At 37.4% G+C, this 16365-nt stretch overlaps 1 protein-coding gene across 1 annotated transcript in view; it reads right to left on the bottom strand.

The window, feature by feature from the left end:
• Positions 1-4353: 4353 nt before the first annotated feature.
• The window catches only part of SPACA1 (sperm acrosome associated 1), a 21863-nt gene continuing 9851 nt past the window's right edge, over positions 4354-16365 (bottom strand). The window contains exons 3-7 of the mRNA XM_006773505.2: positions 11818-11919; positions 11010-11116; positions 10265-10400; positions 5047-5167; positions 4354-4527 (exon numbers count right to left, since the gene is read on the bottom strand). Coding sequence (XP_006773568.1) covers positions 4371-4527; positions 5047-5167; positions 10265-10400; positions 11010-11116; positions 11818-11919 — 623 coding nt within the window. The 3' untranslated portion in view covers positions 4354-4370. The remainder of the gene's footprint in view (positions 4528-5046; positions 5168-10264; positions 10401-11009; positions 11117-11817; positions 11920-16365) is intronic.

Raw genomic sequence — 16365 nt, 5'->3', positions numbered from 1 at the left:
GAACTGTAATGAAAAAGGATTAAGACCTAATTAATGCAATCTTGCATTTCAGTAAAACTCAAAGGAATCCAAATGAAAGTATAAACTACTCTATCTAGGTAAGAGTGGGCAGTCATTATTTGTCAAAAGGTCAATAACGAACTCCAGGGAGGTGTGGGCAAATATGGGGTAGCAAAGAAATCAGGAGTGCTAATTTTAACACTGACTCTCTTGATATGTACTCTCAGGTCATTTAGCTATATTATTTTACACACACACACACACACACACACACACACACACACACACACCACCTGCTCTACATACATACCCAGCCCCCTTTCCCACCACTCTCTCCCTTTCTCTACACTCCACTTCAGCCAGTCTCCCCTCAGAATGTGTCATGCTTCTTCCCTACTCAGACACTCCACACCTGCTCTTCCTTGGCCTAGATCCTCCTCCCATTAGCCAACGTAACTCCCATTCATGTTTCAACTATCCTTTGTCATTCTCTCTACTACAACTTCACAGAAACTTGTGGGTTTCCTTCACTACAGTCATCCCAGTTGTGATTAATTGTAATGTCTGTGTCTTGAGTAAAAGACAACCTCTTAGAGAAAAGAGATCCTCTCTTTCTTTTATTACTTTCTTTTTTTTCACTAACTGTATTCCTAGTGCCTACTATAGGAATAGCTTAATGAATGTTAGTTGAATGAAAGGATAAGTGAAAGATTCTCCTGGTAAGGTATTGTTTGAACACCTCACCAAATCCTGCTGCTACATATGCAGAGACCAATGTCTTGGGGTTCAAACAGAACACCTCCTCTTGGTATGGAATTGCTTGACTTCATTTACTTTGGAGATACAGATGCAAACTTCAAGGCTTTCCCTAGGGATATTTTGGTGACCAGGGAAAGTAACAGAAGCCTGGAATTTAGGATTAGATGGGAACTAGAAAATGCCTCTGGCCTTGTTTGCTTGAAGAGGGGAAGTGACTAACCCCATTAATCTTAACTGGTGTGCAATGGAGACCTCGTGGACCATGGCAGGTAGAGATCTCCCCAACACACAGCCTGTAAGTGGCAAATGACAGAGGGACTTCATGAGACCTGGAGTTATTTCATGGGAACCTGGATCATACTACGATCTACTTCAATATAAGGTTTGTTGATTATTTTAATATAATGCAGTGTGGTCGTAGTACTTATGAGAGAGGAGCCCCTGGTCTGGGGAGAAGGATGATTTTTAACAAAGGCCATCAAGATGAGTTGGGACCAGTGCAAGATGTAAGTAACACCCAGAGATCAAAGAGGAAAAGTGCTGCTATTGTCAAGGCACATACATTGCTGATTGGCTGTGTGCTAGACATTATGAAGACTAGCTCACTGAGACCTGACTCCTTGGAGACAGATATCAGACAGTCTTGCTCAAAATTGTATTTCTGAGTTGGTATAGTATTAACATTCATGCATGCTTTCATTTTGTCCCACAGACCACCAGTAAGTTTGGGAAATATTTCACCTCTAACCCCTTCTTAGTCACATTGATGGGTAGTCCTGCAATGAAGAAGTCTTCGACTGAACTGATGATGAAAATTTGTATTTTGAAAAACATCATGTGTCAGTCAGGATAGTCTTCAGAAGGCTGCTGTATTGAACAACCTCTAAGCCTCAGTGGCTTAAAGTTTATTTCTCTCTCCTGCCATGTGTTCACTGTTGGTTGACTGGAGATCCTGTGGCATGTGGTCCTCACTCTGGGATCTAAGCATGTCTGGGTGCCCTAGCAGGGAAGATAAATGTGGAGGAGAGGCTGTTCCATTATGTGACCGCTGTTTGTCCCATTTCCTGGACTCGGGCCAGAATGGAGATTGCTTTCCACAAATCCCCCTTCGAGACTGTCTGGATATGATTTGATGTTCATTCTGACATAAATTAGCACCCTTCACCTGCCTCCTGCCTCCTGCTCCTGCTATGTGCTGGGTCCTGCAACAGATTGTAGTTCTGACCTGGTCGAGCATGTAAAGTAATTTCTGTACCTGGTAGCATTCACGCACTAGTATCTGTAACTATTCCCCTCTCCACTTCTCCCCGTCCCTTCCCCCACCTGCACGAGCACACACACACACACACACACACACACACACCATAGAATTCTTTGGTAAGTGACCCAGGGATCCATTTTTGCCTTGCAGCCCCCAAGACAGACCTCCTATGTAAGTTTCCTATATTAAACTCCAGACGGGAGAGGCCAACCTCTGTCTTTGGTCTTTTCCTGCTGTTTACAAAGGTTGATTTCTAGTCTTGGTGCTGTTCCCTGGGTCTGTGCCTGCAAACAGTGAGTTCTGGAGGTTTTCACAGTGAAGTGTTCTAGTCTGAAAGTCATACTTGGATCATTGGCTAGAACTAGTCACATTGCCCCACCCAACCATGAGGGGCTGAGGAGGTACTGTCCTACCATGTGCCTGGAAAGGAGACAGCCGGAAATATTCAGTGAACAGCACTGACAACTAAACCTCTTAACCTGACTGAACTCCTAGGGTCATTAAAATCACTGCTGTTAATGGTTTAAAAAAATAAGAATTTATAATAGTTACTATTCAGGATTGTTAACCACCTCTGTTAAAGTTGCATGACCATACTCAATCGGGAATAAGAAATGGAAAGCTGATTTTTTTTTCACACTTATCTGGGGGGGGGGGGGGGGGGGGGACGGGAGGGGGAGAGCAGTGTCAAATGAACAATTCTTTGGAAATATTCTATGAAAACAATTTCTTCTCACCTTAAGTCTTTAGTAAATTCCTACAACAAATAAAATCTTTTACCAGCCAATTTTTCATTGCTTCTCCCCAGTACAATTCTATATAAGAAAAGGCTTATCTGCAAATTGTCCCCTCGGGAGTTCAACCAACTGGGAGTTCGACCACTTGCTATGATGTGCACTGACCACCAGGGGGTGGTGCCAAATGAAAGCAGGCAGGCTCCAGCCAGCAGCCAGTAGCCGGCCGAAGGAAGGCCCCGATCAGCTCTGTTCACCAGCCAGGCCTAGGTGCTCTACCCATGCACAAATTTCATGCACTGGGCCGCTAGTTGCTATGTAATAGAAAGCATGGATAATTCCACAGCATAGCCTATTTCTAGGCTACTAGAGGGAGGTATAAATGCCCATGTACAGTCTTCTTCACAGATGTGCAGAGTTAATGCTACCATCAGATAAATGCCATAATGTCAATGAAGTTGGCATAGAATTCATCTAAACAAAAAAGTACATGCATTTTGTACTATTTTCATTACTTTAGAAAATTAATTTCTGATGAAGTCTACCTAGTCAAATTATCTAATGCCTTGGTATCTTGTTTGATAGTTGTCCATAATTGTATCACATGATGACACAGGAAAAAAGGTAGATGATGATGTACAGAAATAGTACCTTGGTTTTAAGATGTTATCTCCTGCATACCAACACAATGAAAATGCTTGTAGTTATTTAAAAGTCCTTAATTCACTGTTTCTGTGACAATACAGGGCATGTTAAATTCACATCATTTAGCCCTGGCCAGTGTGGCTGTTCAGTGGTTAGAGCATTGGCCTGCGGACCTAAGGGTTGCAGGTTTGATTCCTGGTCAGGGTGAGTGTGGGAGGCAACCCATAGATCTCTCTCTCACACATGGGCCGGTCTCTCTCTCTCTCTCTTTCTCTCTCTTTTTCTCTCACTCTCCTCCCTCCCTTCCACTACTCTCTCTAAAAATCAATGGAAAAAATATCCTCCAAGAAAAAAAAGTTCACGTCATTTACTCAGCCACCTCCAGTTCCTTCATACTTCTTCTTTACGTATTTTCTATATAGAACTATAATTAAATTACCTGATGTATGTAAAGTGCTTTGAGAAAAGCTTGGCACATATGGACACTACGCATGGTTTGTTAACATTGTTATTATTGCTATTATTTCATGAGTGCTCTTTATGTCTTATGCCTTGCAAAGATTCTAAAGTAGTATGGTTGGCTTTAACAAGTTCAATCCAGTGCTCACAGAGGGAGAAAGTCTAACATGCAAGGCATCTTCTTTACTTTTCTTTTTTGGGACAGAACATTCAAATCACCTTGGAAGTGATCAAAGTGATAAAAAAAATGTGTTGGGAAGATTTTGTGTGTTTGTATCTCTAGATAAATGTTACCAAGTGATTACCTGAAATGGTAAATGTTGAGAACAAATTAAAAAGAGTTTTTTATAAGTCTACCACAAAGAAGAACTAATTAAAACAGCCCCTGCTCACATTGTATTAGCTTCAGACAGTGGTAAATCACTTGCAATATTATTAAAGTATTTCACTATATATTTTATTTTTATAATAATGAATCTGGTATGCTCTACTCTCCTTTGGCTTGTTACACATTAATCATTCCACTCGCTCAGGGCATCATCGTCACGTCCACGTATTCCTGTTGGTGATCGTTCAAGAGTAGCTGACCCTTTGCCTTTCACTGAAGTCTGCTCAGAACGTATCTCAGTCCCTGAGACTTTTCCCTCCCAGAAAGACTTTACTGCCGCCCTGGGAGATAAAACAAAAACAAAAAAATCTTTTATGTGAAATGAAAACTAAAAATAGATTTATGTTTTGCTTTTGTCTATATAGAAGTGCCTCCTTAGTCACAATTTATTTTTAGTTTGCGGTACATCAGTTGCATTGCAACAGTAGAGCCCTCAGATGTAACAGGGTATAATACTCATGTAGGTATTGGAAATATTCTCCTATAACTGCATTGGTAGGTTACAATAACCAATTTTGGGGGTTGTCATAACTACAACTGGACAGCACAAATATTCATTCAATAGACTTTTTAAAGCAACTACTATGAAAAACTGTAAAAACTGCATTTAAAAGCTCTCTCATGACTGGGAAACAAATCATGAGATTAGGCAGACTGTACTAGGACAGTCGCAGGAGTTGGGCAGTTTGAAGACACAGGTGAGAGACATCATGGACAGAGCTTTGGATTCATGGGACCAGGGAGGGGCAGAGAGATGGACATGCATCAAAGGGGAGACTCACTTTCAGTCCTTCACCTACCAGTTTATGATTATGAAAATCAGCACAAAGATCACAAATATACACATCACAACTCCTATGGTCAGCACAAACACTAGCACTGCATCAGTGTCCGGTCCTTTGGATCTTTTCATCTGCAATTCTAGAGAAAAAACACACATATCTCTGATGTTTATTCCTACTGACAGAAAAAGAAAATGGAAACTTCATATCTGAAAAATAACTCTAGAAATAGACAGAAAGAATTAGTGGATGGAAAGTTAATTAACTTGCTCTGCATGTTTGAAATGTTCTTTTCAACATGCAGAAAGTTGAAAGACTTTGACCAGGAACATTATGTATTCCTACCACCTAGACACTGCCAACAACATTTTACTATCCGTCTATCCGTCCTTCTGTCCCATCCTGTATTTTTAATGCATTTCAACATAATTTACTGATGTCTGCACATTTCCCAGCAAAATTCTTCAACTGGCATATCATTAACTACAGTTTATATTTTTTATATTCTTTATATTTTTTTTCTTCTGAGGTAAAATTTCAACAATAACTTGCACAAAGATCTTAAATGTACATTTGCTTATTTTTGACATATACAAACACATACATGCAATTTAAACCCTTAGCAATACACAGAATATTGCTATACCCCAGAAAGTGCCCTTGAGCCCCTCCCAGCTAATCCCTGCCCTATCTTCCAGAGGCAACAACCGTCCTGATTCTCTTTTCCACCACCCATTAGTCCTGCCTGTTCCAGAATTCATAGGCATGGAAACATATACTACGTATTCTTTTGTGTAGGACTTTTTCAATCAATATAATGTTTTAGAGATTCACCCATATTTGCACATGTACCAAGTTTTTTTTCTTTTTTATTAATGAGTTTTTTTCTTTTTTATTAATGAGTAGTATCTCTCAATTTGTTTACTCATTCTCTTATTGATAGCCATCTAGGCTATTCCAGTTTGGTGCTATTATAAATAAGCTGCTATGTACATTTTTGAAGAAGTCATTCTGTGAACACACATTTTCATTTCTCTTGGATAAATACGTAAGAGTAGAGCTGCTGGGTCATAGGGTAGAGGTATGCTTAGTTTTCCAAGACACTGCAAGACCTTTTCTTGAACTGATCATATTAATTGTACGTTTTATAAATTTCTTTCTGTCCGATTTTTGGCTTGCCTATTCATTTTTATAATGATTTCTGTTAATGAACTGCAGTTTTTAATTTTGGTGAAGTATAATTGATCAATGTTTCCTTTTATGGTGTTGGTTTTCTGAGTCATGTCCAAGAAACCCTTGCCTACGCCTGAATTATGCAGATGTTCCGTTTCCCTTTTTAAAGCTTTCTGGGTTTGACTTTTACCTTTAAGACTATTGTACATCTCTGATTTTTATATCTGTTGTAAGACAGTGGTTGAAGCTCATTTTTTTTTATACAAATACCCACACACCACTTTTAAATCAGGCATTCTCTCCCATATCTTTATGAACATAAGGCTATTAAAAGGACAAAGCCAGTCTACCATATGTGTTATAACATTGCTGCATTATAAATTGGTGAAAAGCCAATTTACATAAAGTATTACATTGTGAATTATATAGCTTTCTTGTGGCTCTTTCTGGTTCCTAAATCATAGAATCATAAAAGATTTACGTGGAAAGGACCAGATGCAACTGCTGAATCATACCAATGTCTAAGGGGGTTAATGATTTCTGCAGCTATGTTTTATATATTTTAATATTTTAATTTTGGTAAGTATCAATCTATCCGAAGTAATCTCCTATATGAGCAACCTCAACAGCCTATTTGTCTGAATTTTTCTTTCTATTCTTTAAACACCGTGGAGTATAGTGTTCCATTTTCCTAAGTAGTTCTAGAGTTATGCACTCAATTTAGTGATCTCACTAAATAGTTCCAAATATGATAGAGAAATTACGTATTTACATTCCAACATTGTTGAATTTTAAAAATAATTTCAGTTAGGTTTATAAAAGCTGTGGGATTTTTTAAGCTCAAATAAAAGACACCTTGTAGGAGCCCTAACAGGTTTTGCTCAATGGGTAGAGCGTTGGCCTGTGGACTCAACGGTCCCAGGTTCGAGTCCAGTCAAGGGCATGTACCTTGGTTGCGGGCACATACCCACTAGGGGGTGTGCAGGAGGCAGCTGATCGATGTTTCTCTCTCATCGATGTTTCTAACTTTCTATCCCTCTCCCTTCCTCTCTGTAAAAAAATCAATAAAATATCTATATTTTTAAAAAGACACCTTGTAGGATTAAAACCTGAAAAGAAATGCAAAATTCCCTTCCACTTATCTACGACCATGCAATACTAGCCAAGAAGGTAAAGAGTGAGGGTATGAAGATTTTAGCTCATTTCAATAGGGGTCTTCCCACAAGGATCATTTAGATTGCTTTTAAATTTAATAACTAAAAAGGTTGCATTTCCTCTTGAAATTTTCTAATGAAGAAATAGGCTGAATTTTTTTTATTAAAACTAAGCTTTTTAGTAAAACTAAGCTTATGTTTGTATTAGTTTCCCAGAGCCACCATAACAAAGTACCACAAACTGGTTGACTTAAAAACAAAGGAAATTTGTGGTCTCATAGTTCTGGAGGCTAAAATTCTGAATACAAGGTATTGGTATGGGCACGTTCCCGCCAGAGATTCTGAGAGAGGACCCCTCCTTTCTTCTTCCAGTCTTTGGAAGCCCTTATGTTCCTTGGCTGGGGCAGCATAATTCCAGTCTCTGACTGTTTTCTCATGGCTGCCTTTTCTCATGTGTCTTTGTGTCTTCACATGGCATTCTCCTCTGTCTCGCTCTCTCTGTCTGTCTGTGTCCAATTTTCCCTCTTCTTATAAAGACACCCGTCATAATGGGTTAAAGTCCCACTCCAGTATGTATGACCTTATCTTAACTGAACTAATTACATCAGCAATGACCCTATTTCCAAATATGGGCACATTCTGAGGTTCTGGGAGTTATAACTTGAAAGTATCTTTTTAGCGGGACATAATTCAAGCCAAGACAATGCCTAATTATGAAGGACAACTATTGTAGAAGTGAAAAATCTGATATATAAGGGAATGGATGGGACATTTTCATTAACTAAATAATATTTACCCTAAAATATTTGAATTATGTATTTGTTTCAAGCCAGTACTATATTGTGGACATTTATAACCAATACATTTGTTTGATGTCTAAACAACCCAAAGCGTCTGTCACAGTGGTGTATATAACTGTCATTTTAAAAGAAACCAATAGATCCAAAGTATTCTGGAAACATTTTATCAATTAACCAGTATGTGTACTGAGACAGCAAAGCTACCCCACCAGCCCTAAACTGAGAAGACATAGTTAGCTCTGCTATCTCAGTTAAGGACTGACATTATGGGGTCTGTGTTCCAGGCCTTAACTTATGTACTGTCAAATGCATGTCACCTTCTAGTCATGGGAAGAGCTAACTACTGAGATGTCCTAAAATCTCAAGAAAGGGGACAAAAACCAAGAATGTCCTCTGATAGCTATAATATCCTGAACAAAACTCATTGAGAAAAATTTTATTTTGTTGATATTTGGTCTTCTTTGGCCTTTTTTAGCACTTTATTAAAATTACCCTTTTAACACAGCCAGTGTGGCTCAGTGGTTGAGTGTCAATCCATGAACCAAGAGGTCGCTGGTTCGATTCCCAGTCAGAGCACATGCCTGAGTTTTGGGCTTGATCCCCAGTAGGGGGCGTGCATAAGGCAGCCATTGATTCTCTCTCATCATTGATGTTTCTATCTCCCTCTCCCTTTCTTCCTCTGAAATTCAAAAAATATATATTTTAAATTATCCTTTCAATAAAAACCAGAGCAAGATTATTAGCTTTCACAAAAAAAAATTTTTAAAGACATTATACAACATATCAAAGAAATTTATAAATAATTGATTTCAAAAAACATCCCCAAACATTTTAGCTTGTTTTCATTTAATAAAGGGTTACTATGTTGCATGGTATCTCCAGACTACAGCATAAATTCTTTACTTGGGATTAAGAAATACCTTCAAGAAATCCGTGAACTCCCTTTAAAATCACAGGTAACTCTTGGCATGATTGCACATGTGGGCATTTTTCTGGTAAAAGCCTCCTGAGTCTTAGTTGGATTCTAAAAAAATCCCATGACCAAACCTGCGGGAAGCCACCACTTGATGATACTGTCATGGGAGTGCACCAAGGAACGGGGAAGGCCAGTGGACCTCGGGCAGTAGCAGGGCTGACGCTAAGCACCTTGTCTGTTGAGAGAGTGGTGGCTCAAGGCAATTCCCTAACCTGACAATCCTTTTACTGTTTACCAAACTTTACCTTTGATACGCCTGTATGCATTGCTAAAGGGCAAATGTGTATTCAAGCAAATAAATAGTAGACCACGTCAGAAGTCGGTGTGCTCTTCACCACCTGGCCACCACCCCTTCATAATTCATATTTCTTGTCTAGAATTTTCATTCGTGCATCGGCCCCTCCTTCAGATCCTGAACCCAGTACTGCAGGTAAAACCCCCACTTCCCAATAGCAAAGATGACAACAACAATAAAAATGGTTAACAGCAACTGAACTAAAGGAGATAATTATTTCATAGTCTAAATTAAAAGGACATGCACATGGATCCATTTCACAAGGAAAGCAGTTTTTAACTTGTGAAATGATGTTCAGGACAAGATTTGCCTTTTGTGACATATATTGATGACTATTATTGTTTTGTCAAAAAATGTTTTCTTCAAATGGGTAATTTTTTAAAAGACATGCCTTGACATAATGCTTCTTAATTTCATTTTATTATACAAAATTTTTCTAAGCATTCATGAGAACTCCATGTGTACATTTTCACTTTTGTGGTGAAGTAAAAGTAAAAATATAATCCAAGTTACAGGATTGTTCTTTGGAGAAATTTCAGGAATACACTAGTTTCCCAAAGTGAGGCAAATCCAACTGTACTTTGAAAAAAAGAAATGAAGCACTACCTTGTAGAAAAGTCTAAATGATCTGAACCAGTGGTTCTCAAACTATGGTGTCTGCCAGCAGCACCTGGGAACTTGTTAGAATTATAAATTCTTTTGTCTACCCCACCCAAGATCAACTGAATTGGAAACTCTGTGGCTAAGGCTAGCCATCTGTGTGTCAAGAAGCCCTTCATGTGGTTTTGATGCTCTCTAAAGTGTGAGATAAGCAAACCAAAATATTCTGGGCACTTACCATTTGAGGTATAGACTGTGAATCTAAGAGTTGCCACTATTTCATTATTCTCGAAGGTATCGCACTCATAATCCAAGGGGTGAATTGGCCTGCTTACTTCTAGGAATGCTGAATCATTTGCAAGTACAACGGGTTGCTTTTTAAAAGAAAAGAAGTATCAACATTTTTCATGTAAACTTAAGATCAGGAAATAATTTCCTGTAACAAAAAAAGAGCCATTATCTCTCAGTCTAGGGCAGTAATTACTTATGCACATGAATTTTATAGTCAGGCAATCTAGACATCAAGTTCCAATCCTACCATTTCCTGCCTGTGTGACCCAGAGCAAGTTACTCTCAGCATTTCAGTTTCTTATCTGTAAAATTGGTATAATGTTAGGAATTACCTCATAGGATTGTTATGTGGGTTAAAAGAAACATTAACATTTGGTGTATGTCTGACAATTAGCCCTCAGTTAATGTTAGCTACTGTTGTCATTAATATAATTCCTATATATACAATGAAAGCCTTGCTTCCAAAATAAAATAATTTGTATAAAACGAATGTTTTTAAGTTCTGTTAATAGCTGATCCTAAAACATGTTTATAAACTATGAAAAAAATTAAATCCTAATAATGATAAGCTGTATGATTTTAACTTCATTTTTGCAAACTACTTTTAAAGAGAGTTTTCTGGCAGTCATCAAGCACTGGGAAACAAATTTTAATCACTCACTACAAAGCACCAAATTATATTCATTACTCACTTGCTCTGGCCTTAGAATTTTCCAAATATATTTGAAACGATTTTCAGGAGCTGTATGAACACAGGCCAGTTTCACACTGTCAAGACTTTCTGATATTGGTTTACCCCCTGAAAAAAGAAAAATTAAATACAAAAATACCATAAAGCACTGTAAATTGCTTTATAAAGAATATTACTTTTAAAATCTACCTCCAATTTTAAAATAAATTCTATGCTAGAAGTTATCAGACTTAGAGTTTGAATGTAGAAGAGCAGAGAGTTGTGATTGATGCAAAGATAAAGTCACCAAAAGAAGCAGGTAGGAGACTCGATAACTATCTGCTCCTTCAGTAGAATAAACTGGAGAAGAGGAATAGTAAGGGCAATCAACTCAATGAGCTAACATAACTTGAGATCTACTCATGGCTTCCAATTTACTGGCTAGGGACCCCATAAGAGATAATGAAATCTCAGCACTGTGTAATTTGATATAGAACATCACTTAAAATTTAGGGTGTGCCAATCTACTGATAAAAGGTCATGACCAAAGTGTCAAAAGTATTTTGCTATAGGACAGCCTTGACCACAGAGCCTGAGTACAATAAGGTGACAGTGTATTGCAGAAAATATATGTTAAATTTTAGACATTGAAAAAAAGTAAAGTAATAGCAGAGAGTTATTCAGAGCTATAACTGTCCTGAGAAGTGGAATTTTAAGTTTTCTTATGATTTCCTTTCAGTATATCAATTCCACTCATGACAATCTGAAGTTAAAGTATTTCCCCAGAGTAAACTCTTCCCCTCTCAGTCTCCCTCCAGAGTCCAACTCACAGCCACAGTCTACTGGTCCACGACATTCTTCCACCCGTACAATGCACTTAGATTCACCTCCAGGGCATCCATTTGTTAACATAACTTCTCTAATACCAACACCTTTAGTAAAAGAAAATGGCAAATGTTAGTAAAAACAAATTCCTCAGTTTTTTTTTCTTTACCATCTAAGTTTTTCTTGAAACTTTTTTCTTAATTTCAGAAATTAAATTCCCAAAATCAGGTTTACAACATTTTGAATTTTTAGACCCTTTATTTTTAATTGCTTCCTAAAACAGCTTTTCCTAAAGTGAGTTACGTGTAACACCAGTCCTTCTGATTGTTACCATTAGAAAAAAGAATCCCATGATTATATACATTTGAAAATAATGCATTAAATAAAATTAAAGGGATATCTTTACTACAGAATTTGGGGAAAACTTTTAAAATGCTAATAAATTAACATGCTTTTTGTGTAAACTTTCATTGATTTAACATGTGAAATTTTTACATCTTAACATATTTGAAATCAGAATGCATCTTAAAATTGATGGCATATCACAAATTGGCAGGATTTTCCTTTTTAGAGAAGCATAAATTGTGCTTCTTACAACCAATAAAGTGTTAGATTTAATGAAATACATAGTACACAGGATCTCCCAAATTTATTTGACCATGGAACTTTTAGGGAGGCTTGGAGCTTCTAGAGGAAATTCCAAAATCATATTTTAACATAAATTAAGCTTTTTAATATTTAGATTGATAATAAATATAGCAGGACAAACTATTAAGTATCGAATCTCCATTTTCAACAACATACTCTCTTTAGAATTGCCACACATTTTTATAACAAGAAACCAAGCCTTTACTATCATAGATCTTCAGAGTGTGCCTTTCATCACCAGAATTGGAGATGATAAAACGCTTGATCAGCCACATGCTGAACATGTCCTGGGATAAACTGACTGTGAATGAAAACAGGGCCACATACCAAACCTGACAAGCTCAGGGGGGTCTGCATGTGGGCCTTAGTAACCACATAGGATGGTCTGAACATAAAAATTCCTAAAGGAAAGCAAGTCATGGTGGGTAGTCACATTCTAAGCCTGTAGCTTCCTTGACAAAGGTCAATCTTTACCTCAAGTAAGCCTGTTTATTATCTTTTTGCATCCAAGATAACATGTCAGAGTAATCTTCTTCTCCAGATCCCTCAAGCCACAACCCACGCATGAGAGCACACAAACACAGAACCTTCCCTGTTAGCTTATTCCCCGAATACCATCTCTATAGTTAATTACTGACTTTCCTGTACCCACCAATGTGAAGGAAGCATGTGTTTCCCTATTTTGCCTTTTTATCCAGTCCCAGAGATTTCCCTGGTTTGCTTTCTCCTGCCCCCTAAATCTACCATCAATGGATTTCATGTGCCATCCTGAAGTCTCCTCCTTTTATTCTAATGTATAAAATAAACTGCAAAACTGGCATTCTTCAGAGCATTTTCTCAATCTATTGAGATTTTGCATCATGGCAATTGTCAGTTTGGCTCAAACTCATAAAAATTCTCTATAGGTTTGGATGTTTCTTAAGTCGACATGACCTATGAAAAGACTGTTTGGTCAGAGGCTTGATTTCCTTGTTTACCAGATTTCCTCTTCCAACCCCTATATGATGTTAATCATAAAATCCATTCTCAAGAGCAAGGGGACGTTGAAATTAGAAATGGCTTACCATACTTCTTCTCAAAGTCCAGCGAGCCTGCAGATCGCCTGCAGATCTTACACGAAATTCTGACGCAGCAGGTTCTGAGAGTCTGCCTTTCTAACAAGCTCCCAAGCTATGTGGCTGGTCTCTGGACCAAAAATTGAGTCCAAGGGAGATGGCTCCATATGAGATAGAGAAATAGAAGATTGGAAGAGGAAAGGTCTCTTGATGAAAAGAGATGCCTAAAAATGGCTACAGTATGGTTCCACGTGAATTTATGAAAGGTCCCTATCTAGAAGCACACCTTTATTCTGAAATGCATAAAAAATGTTCAAGCAGAAATAAATAAATGTATTTATTTTGCAAAATATGATGTAAATAGCTAAGATTTTCTGTAAATCCAAGTGACACTCAAAAATCTGCCTGTGTATTCCAGAAAAAGAAAAAATTTTGACTGCTACATTATTTTGGGAGTTCAATAGAATTTTCACTAAAGCATTTTTCCCTTCACATAGTTGTTATAAATTGAAAACATTTTTTAAATATTTAAAAAATATTTTAGATGCTAAAAAGTTGTCTTTTCTGGTTTTTCTCCTTAAAACTTATCACCATCTGACATATTACATATTTTACTTTTATTTATGTCTCTGACCCAACTAAAATATGTAATCTTTGAAGGCAGCATTTCCTCTGCTTTCTTCATGGCTGTATTCCCAGTAGACTACACTGAAGACAGGAAAAATTTCTAAACATCCCCAAACCGAAAATTATTTGTTGAATGAATATATAATTTCTGAAATACATCTTTAATAATAATGTAGGACAATATATAATTACTAGAATTGTCATAAATATAATTCTCTTATGAATGTTTCAAGTAAGCAACAGAAGAAAGATATAAATTGTAAATGAATAATCAGGTTTATTACATGGATTCTTCTCATCTTCTGGCTTTCATTCATGAAGAAATTAAGGTTAAAAAAAGGCTGAAAACTATCTCAAGAGACAGAAAATGGAACAGTGAACAGGAACAAGACAGGGATGCCCACTCGCATCACTCCTGTTCGACATAGTCCTGGAAGTATTAGCCATTGCGATTAGACAAGAAGAAGAAATAAAAGGCATCCAAATTGGAAAAGAAGTGAAACTGTCTTTATTCGCAGATGACATGATATTGTACATAAAAAACCCTAAAGACTCCATCAAAAAACTATTAGACTTAATACATGAATTTGGCAATGTAGCAGGATACAAAATTAACACCAAGAAATCTATGGCATTTCTATACGCCAATAGTGAACTTACAGAAAGAAAGACTAAAAAAGTAATCCTATTTACCATCACACCAAAAAAATTAAGATACCTAGGAATAAACTTAACTAAAGAGGTAAAAGACCTCTACTCAAAAAACTACAGGACATTGAAAAAAGAGATAGAGGAAGACATAAACAGATGAAAAAACATACCATGTTCTTGGGTTGGTAGAATCGACATCATTAAAATGTCCATACTGCCCAAAGCAATCTATAAATTCAATGCACTTCCCATTAAAATACCAACGGCATATTTTACAGACCTAGAATGAACTCTCCAAAGATTCATCTGGAATAAAAAAAAGACCCCGAACAGCTGCCACAATCCTGAGAAAGAAAAACAAAGTAGGTGGGATCTCAATACCAGACATCAAGCTGTATTACAAAGCCACTGTTCTCAAAACTGCCTGGTACTGGCACAAGAACAGACATATAGATCAATGGAATAGAATAGAGAACCCAGAAATTGACCCGAGCCAATATGCTCAATTAATATTTGACAAAGGAGGCAAGACCATACAATGGAGCCAAGACAGTCTCTTCAATAAATGGTGTTGGGAAAATTGGACAGATGCATGCAAAAAAATGAAACTAGACCACCAACTTACATCATACACAAAAATAAACTCAAAATGGATAAAGGACTTAAATGTAAGATGGGAAACCATAAAAATACTAGAGGAATCCAAAGGCAACAAAATCTCAGACATATGCCGAAGCAATTTCTTCACCGATACAGCTTCTAGGGCATTGAAAACTAAAGAGAAAATAAATGGGACTACATCAAAATAATAAGCTTCTGCACAGCAAAAGAAAGCATCAACAAAACAACAAGAAGACGCACTACATGGGAGAACATATTTGCCAATGTTAGCACCGATAAGGGTTTAATCTCCAACATGTATAGGGAACTCATACAACTTAACAAAAGGAAGATAAACAATCCAATCAAAAAATGGGCAAAGGACCTAAATAGACACTTTTCAAAAGAGGACATTCAGAAAGCCAAGAGACATATGAAAACATGCTCAAAGTCACTAATCATCCGAGAGATGCAAATCAAAACAACAATGAGGTACCATCTCACACCTGTCAGAATGGCTATCATCAACAAATCAACAAATGACAAGTGCTGGAGAGGATGTGGAGGAAAAGGAACTCTCATGCTGCTGGTGGGAATGCAGACTGGTGCAGCCACTGTGGAAGATAGTATGGAGTTTCCTCAAAAAGTTAAAAATGGAACTCTCATTTGACCCAGTAATCCCACTTCTAGGAATATATCCGAAGAAACCAGAAACACCCATCAGAAAGGATATATGCAACCCTATGTTCATAGCAGCACAATTCACCATAGCTAAGATTTGGAAACAGCCTAAGTGCCCATCAACAGATGAATGGATTAGAAAATCGTGGTACATCTACACAATGGAATACCATGCTGCTGTAGAACAGAAGGAATTCTTACCATTTGCAACAGCATGGATGGAACTGAAGAGCATTATGCTAAGTGAAATAAGCCAATCGACCCGAAAAATACCAAGAAAAGAAATGATCA

Source organism: Myotis davidii, unplaced genomic scaffold (assembly GCF_000327345.1).
Source record: "Myotis davidii unplaced genomic scaffold, ASM32734v1 scaffold185, whole genome shotgun sequence".
Lineage (NCBI taxonomy): Eukaryota > Metazoa > Chordata > Mammalia > Chiroptera > Vespertilionidae > Myotis > Myotis davidii.
This window is presented reverse-complemented; position numbering and strand designations above follow the sequence as displayed.